The sequence below is a fragment of the Xenopus laevis genome, chromosome 7L, assembly GCF_017654675.1.
Source record: "Xenopus laevis strain J_2021 chromosome 7L, Xenopus_laevis_v10.1, whole genome shotgun sequence".
Taxonomy (NCBI): Eukaryota; Metazoa; Chordata; class Amphibia; order Anura; family Pipidae; genus Xenopus; species Xenopus laevis.
In genome coordinates this window covers 127,083,679-127,090,946 of record NC_054383.1, presented here as the reverse complement: position 1 = coordinate 127,090,946, position 7,268 = coordinate 127,083,679, and the positions used below count along the sequence as shown (strand labels likewise).

Here is a 7,268-nt window from a genome sequence, read left to right as displayed (position 1 = left end):
TTCATAAAAGTATATTTGAATTATAGAAGTATTAAATAAAGTATAAATATATATAAGTAATTAATAGTAAAATGAGCTTTATCGCATTACTCAAGTACCTGTTGAACAGAAATATAATGAGATTTTGTAGTATATGGACAAGCAATAGAAGTGATGTACATGTCATCTATGGATTAATGTTAAAGTGGTGTTTCACCTTTAAGTTAACTTTTAGTATGTAATAAAATGGCTAGGGATGGGCGAATTTTTTTGCCTTGTTTTTTTTTTGCCATTTTTTTGACGCCCATAGACTTTAATGGGCGCCGGCGACATTTCACCGGCAGCGAATTTTTGGCAAAACAAAACAGGTCAAATTCGCCCATCCCTAATGTCTAACTTTTCATTTGGTCTTCATTATTTATTCTTTATAGTTTTTTTTTTTTTAATCATTTGCCTTTTCATTCTGACTTTTTCCAGCTTTCAAATGGAGGTCACTGAACCGATCTAAAAACAAATGCCCTGTAAGGCAAAAAAAAAATTATTTTTACATAATAGATAATTATTGCTACTTTTTATTATTTTTATTCATATTTCAGTCTCTTATTCAAATCAGTGCACAGTTGCTAGGGTAATTTGGACCCTAGCGACCAGATGGCTGAAATTGCAGACTGGAGAGCTGCTGAATAAAAAGCTAAATAACTCAAAAACCACAAATAATAAAAAAAATTAAAACCAATTGGAAATTGTCTCAGAATATCACTCTCTACATCAGTGATCCCTAACCAGTAGCTCGTGAGTAACATGTTGCTCTCCAACCCCTTGGATGTTGCTCTCAGGGTCCTCAAAGCAGGTGCTTATTTTTGAATTCCAAGCGTGAAAGCAAGTTCTAATTAAATAAAAACTAAGTATAGTGCCAAGTAGAGCCTCTTGTAGGCTGCCAGTCCACATAGGGGCTACCGAATAGCCAATCACAGCCCTTATTTGGCACCTCAAGGGACTTTTTCATGTTTGTGTTGCTCCCCAACTATTTTTATATTTGAATGTGGCTAAAGGGTAAAAAAGGTTGGGGACCCCTGCTCTACATCATAATAAAAGTTAATTTAAAGGTGAACAACCCCTCTAATGACAGAGTTTGGTTATACGATAAACTTTATTGTCCTTAGACCTAATAATATAAAAACCAAGTAGAAGTGGAAGGGAGCGATCAGTCCCATACTGCTGCTGCACGTCATATCCATTGTTACAGTTTTGAAACTGTCATTTACCAAATACAAGAATTTTTTCGTTGATGATCCAACGCTGCAGATACTGTCTGTGGCACATCCATATAAAGACTGAAATGTCACAGTATTTTCTGTAAAACAAATAAACAAGGAAGCTTGAGTACAACACAGTGCGCAGAAACAAAAGTAATATTCTACTCATTTTTAGGTTATTTCTTATTAAAAAAAAAATAGGCTGTATCAATATAATGGTTCAATGGTAGTGATGGACGAATTTCTCCCGTTTCAGCAAAAAATTCCCTAATTTCCTGCGAAATTCGTGGAAAGGCAAAAAATTCTCGTAAAATCGTGAAACTCGAAAATTTACGCCTCCGTCAATTTTGACGCCAATGTTAAAGTCAATGGGCATCCGAATAGTGTTGACGCGTGGCGATTTTGACACAAGTGACTTTTCGGACGTGCATTGAAATTTTTTTGATTTTCGTGAAATTTTTTTGATTTTTCGTGGGTGTTTTGAGAATCTATTCGTCGTCAGCGAAATGTGCAAATTCGCAGTAAATTTGTGGCAGTTGAATTTATTCGCACATCACTATTCAATGGTTGAACAAAGAAAAATGGGGGGTAGAAAAATCAGAGGGGGGCCTTTTGACTTGATAGAAAAGGCAATGGATAACGGTAGCCCATATTTTTAACGGCGGCTGGGAAAATTCCCCTTTAATTGACTTATGTGTTGGGTTTCTTGTCACTTGTCAAAATATCAAACAAACATTTTCTTCTAATTCTTTACATATATATTCAAGTGTCACGGCTTTTGCAGAGTTCGAGGGTCTGCTGAGTATTGGTATACTACAAATAATGATCGTTTGTGTGAATTACCAACAAGCCATAGCTGGATAATGTTATAACTGTATATGGGTCATCTTTCTCAAGTTCTATATGGGAAAGTACCACTAGATAATAATAACTTATAGCCTGTGACAGTCACCAGAAAAAGGCTGAAGATATTTTCCTGGGGAACTCAGTGTGAGCATATCCAGAGTAAGCCTATCCCTATATTAGAATCATCTCCGAAAACTACAAATGGACACCCTACTATCCCTTCCACCACATTGCAGCACTTCACTTTAGCTGCCTTACGGACTACAAATTTGTTAAAACCTTGAGAAAAGCTGTTGATATGGTGGTCGAGGGCAAGGAGAATTCATTCCACAACATGTCTCCTCAATGAGTCCTCATATGCACTCTCATCACCTTGGGTCCAAATATATGTTGACTGGTAGGGGTCTCAAGCACCCGGTCAGCCAGTGATGGAGAGATCTGCTTTTATTGAAATCAATAGACTTTGTTAAACATACCTAAAAGCAGTACAGGCATGGGACCTGTTATCCAGAATGCTCGGACCTGGGGTTTTCAGGATAAAGGATCATTAGTAATTTGGGTCTTCATACCTTAAGTCTACTAGAAAATCATGTAAACATTAAATAAACCCAATGGGCTGGGTTTTGTCTCCCAATAAGGATTAATTATATCTTAGTTGGGATCAAGTACAAGCAACTGTTTTATTATTACAGAGAAAAAGGAAATATTTTTAAAAAAATTGGATTATTTGAATAAAATGGAGCCTATGGGAGATGACCTTTCTGGATAACGAGTTTACCGGATAGATGGATCCTATTAATTTTGTGGCAGACATCACCACTTCCTCACCTTGGATCCCCAATGTTGCAACGGCTACAAAAAGTAGGGCACTGATGGAACAAGTTGCTTGCTTTCTCCTTATATTTGACTTTTGCTGATGTTTTTGGCTGTATGATCCATCTGTGCAGGGTTTTTTCTCATATATCCTTTGTTCTCTCTTTTCACAAGCCTCTTCCTTCTGTACGTCTGAGTGTTGTTTGTTGGTATGTCTCTTTCCTCTTAAATATATATCTTACAGTCTGTGAGCTGATTATATAGGTTTCTTGCTTTATATATATAGTGATGGGTGAATAAATTCGGCAGGCATGGATTTGTGGCGAATTTCCACATTTCTCCGCCAGCAAATAAATTAGTGCTGAAAACTCACCAGCAAAAAATCGGGCACAAAAAAAAATTAGTTGCAGGTCGGAATAGGCACGCGTATAAAAAAATTTTGCAGGTCAAAATTATTTGGACGCCCATTGACTAATTGACGAAATGCGTAAGGCTTTGCTGTGATGTTTTTGCTACAATAAAACCTTTCTTACTACATCAGTTTATGTAGTGTGGTCTGGTATTGTGCAACCCCTTTACTATTTTCTATTTGCCCATTGACTAATGCATTTGGATAAAATTGGCGCATGTATAAAAATTGATGCGCGTCAAAATTATTTTGACGTCCATTAGTTTCAATGTGTTTCGCAAATTTTTGGCGAAGCAAAACGTTACAGATTCGCCCATCACTATTTATATATACAAGTGTATAGTTTCCTTATAATATTTACCGTTGGTCTCACACTCTGCAAGAGTTTACAATTTGCGTCTCTCTCTTTGAATTGTTTGTATGGCTCTCACCGTGAGTGCTGAATTCTGGCTGATCTCACGCTCATTATGAGTATTTGTAACTGTGGCCAATGGTAAGATATTTTCATATTTTTCCTGTTCACACATATTACCCCCATCTGTGAGTACGGTTAAAGTCTGGGCCTCTCTTACTACTTCTAGTAATGACCCTCTTACAGTGTCGCACTGGCCCACGGGGATACCAAGAAAACTCCCGGTGGGCCAAGGTGTCAGTGGCCCTCATGCTGCAAAACTTTTGGCCTATTTCATGGCCATTCACTATTTTTATGAGAACAAAGAGGCTAAATAGATGGAATAATAGATTATAGTATGGAAAGAAAAGAGACTAGGAGAATAGAGGTTGAGTGAGGAGAGGATGAATAATAGTACTGAGAGTGGCCCCTATTCTAAGATTAATTGGTTGGCCCCTGGTCAAAGGTTTTTGGGTGGACCCCTAGCGTCCCAGTCCGACACTGCCCTCTTATCTAGAACATTATAAAGCAGCTACATGTCCCTAAACCAGAGGCAAAAGGTGCTGCCTATGTGTGTCCCCCAGCCAACCCCTTATTAACACAGTGATGCCTAATGCAGACATAGACATGGTTCAAGGTTGCAACATTTGTCCTACATGCCCCCTGGAGAATGCTCAGGTCTCCTCTTACTGTATCTCATATCCATCTTGCCCAGTTGTCCCTCTGTCCTCCTTCATTCAGCATCTTCTAAAGACCTCCTTTTTCTGAGTTTTTCACCCTCCTCTATCCATGCTCAGCTCACCAATCTTTGGGGTAGATTTACTAAAGAGCGAAGAGCCTAAAGCTAGCGACCATTCACCAGTGTTACTGCCTGCTGGGACATCTGCAATTTACTAACGGGCGCAGATGATAATTCGCTAGCGAAAGAGACAGACGCTAGCACTCATTCACAGTGCTGAAAGGCATATCATTTATTTTACAGGTTTCATAAGAAATAATATACAAACCATAGATTTCCTGCTTTACGTAATTGATGCAGTTGCTCTCATTTCCAACACATTCCAACGGGTCTTTTCCAAAACATCGATTAGAGTTTTCTATATAGCATGATGGACAGGTCAGTCCATTTTTATTGGCGGTTTGGCTGGGAACTTTAAAAATTGAGAGAATTTTAGTAAATGTAGTAAATCCGTCTTTCTATAGCTCTAGTCCTTTTGCATACAGTACTTCTTACAGCTCAGACATCCTTTTATTTCTCCTTCACCATCTGGTTGTTTTTAAGATAACTTGGCGCTAATCTCTGTCGCAAAGTACAGGTGGATTGAAATGGTGCAAAAGTACCAGACATATAGAAAGAAGGATAGAGAAATTTAAATCTAATCAAACACAAAAGGAATTTAGGTTAAAATTATCAACTTTCTAATTATATTGATTTTAGAGGTTTTTGAAACCACAAATGGCATGTCATTTATTAAATGATCCGAATATAAAAACAAAAAATGCTTAACGATCCAAATAAAATCTAAAAACCTCTAAAACCTTTAAAAAGTTTACCATGCAAGTTTTAAAGAAAACAAAATCCAAAAACCCCCAATACCAATAGGATCAGTGCAGCTCCCACTGCTGCTTTTACTTGTATTGCATTAGAGTTTTTCGTGATTTTTTACTAGTGATGGGCGAATTTGTGGAGTTTCATTTTGCCGAAAAATTAGCAAATTTCCTGTGAAATTTGCGAAACGTGAATTTTGACGCCCCCATCAATTTTGATGCCTGTGTCCATTCTGACACCGGCATTAAAGTCAATGGGTGTCTGAATAATGTTGATGCGCAACAGTTTTAACGTGAGTGACTTATCCGATGTGTGTCCAAAATGTTTTGACGCCGTCAACTTTTCGACGCTGAATTTTCGCTGCAGTTTCTCTAATTTATTCGCTGGTGGTGAAACACAGAAATTCAGAGTGAATTCGTGACTGGCAAATGTATTCGCCCATCGCTAGTTTTTACACATTAAACTACGATATTGCAAAAAGCCTGAGTTTTTGAGCTGATTTTTTCGTCAAAGCTCACATTTTCAAGTTAAAAAAAAACTTGAATTTTTCAAGATTTATTATATCCTGACTCTGGAAACAGCTCAAATCCGAAAAAAAAAAAACCCATCTAAAACCTGTTGAGGTCAACGGCAGAGGTTTGAGTTTTTGGGGTTTCGGAACTCACAGAATCTGTTTTTTATCCATTCGAGCTTTTTTCTTAAATAAGATACCATTCGAGTAAGAGTTCATCCAAGGTATAAAAAAAACTCACCTGTTGACTACACCTTTGTTTTCTCACACTAATCCGAGATTCGGACAAGCATTAAAGGTTTTAGGAGACATTTATATGCATATCAATAATCAAATAATCCAATTCTCCAATATTTTGCCTACATTTGCTGCCCACACATAAATGTAAATAAATTTTAGAAAAAGATGATCGTTTGTGTTGGTTGGGACGAGATTTCTTACAAACCGGCTGGTACTTACACGTGGGGACTGGAGAAAGGCACAAGCTGGAGTTACAACAGGTGGTACTGACTGCAAACTTTCTGATGTTGCTGCTGTAAGTACCAACTCGGCTGCACTCGGCAGGCTTTCCACATCTTCTTATAAATTCAAATTCAATTTCTTTTTCTTTCCCTTTAAAATTCAAATTAAATGTATTAAACACACTCGCATTTACTTAAGGCCAATCAGCGAAAAAAAAATGTGGCAAAAAATTTACTCCAACGCATTCAGAGAAATGTTGTAATTTAGAGACATTTTCATTGATTTTGCAAATTTTTCAGCTGGGTAGACAGCTAAATATTTTATATACTGTGTAGTTAAAATCATTAGGGGGCCCATTTACTTAGTTCGAGTGAAGGAATAGAAGAAAAAATACTTCGAATTTCGAATGGTCGAATATGGCTACTTCGACCATCGAATGGGCTACTTTGACCTTCGACTACGACTTCAAATCGAACGATTCGAACTAAAAATCGTTCGACTATTCGACCATTCGATAGTCGAAGTACTGTCTCTTTAAAAAATTCTTCGACTCCCTAGTTCGCCACCTAAAACCTACCGAGGCCAATGTTAGCCTATGGGGAAGGTCCCCATAGGCTTCCTAACAATTTTCTGATTGAAGGAAAATCCTTCGAACGATGCCCCTAACTGTTTCTCAGTTTATTGGCAGGTCACTATATCTCTCAATGATGAATATTTTGAAATACGATTGAGACATGTCAGTGGGTCATGAACAAATTCTTTACTCTATGGGAAAAAAACACAGCATTTTGGCAAAATTTCAGTATTTGGCAATTGCATATAATTGTTTTAATTGGAGTTTATTTATTTATTAAAGAAGATATCATCCTAAGACATAGGGGGTATTTACTAGGACTCAAATGTTTCCCATTTTTTTTATTAAAGCAAAGTTGACCTCAATCCCATGTACCTACAGTAATTTATTAAAAAAAAGTTGGTGGGGAAAAAGTCTTGACAAAATTGTGTGACAATTGTAGTGATGGGCGAATTTGTGCCGTTTTGCTTCGACAAAA

The 7,268-nt window shown here is 37.3% G+C and overlaps 1 protein-coding gene across 1 annotated transcript in view; it reads right to left on the bottom strand.

Moving 5' to 3' along the window:
* Positions 1 to 1,115: 1,115 nt before the first annotated feature.
* Positions 1,116 to 7,268, bottom strand: part of LOC108695925 (phospholipase A2 inhibitor and Ly6/PLAUR domain-containing protein) — a 49,457-nt gene continuing 43,304 nt past the window's right edge. Inside the window, exons 3-5 of the mRNA XM_018224873.2 lie at positions 6,214 to 6,360; positions 4,702 to 4,845; positions 1,116 to 1,333 (exon numbers count right to left, since the gene is read on the bottom strand). Coding sequence (XP_018080362.1) covers positions 1,116 to 1,333; positions 4,702 to 4,845; positions 6,214 to 6,360 — 509 coding nt within the window. The remainder of the gene's footprint in view (positions 1,334 to 4,701; positions 4,846 to 6,213; positions 6,361 to 7,268) is intronic.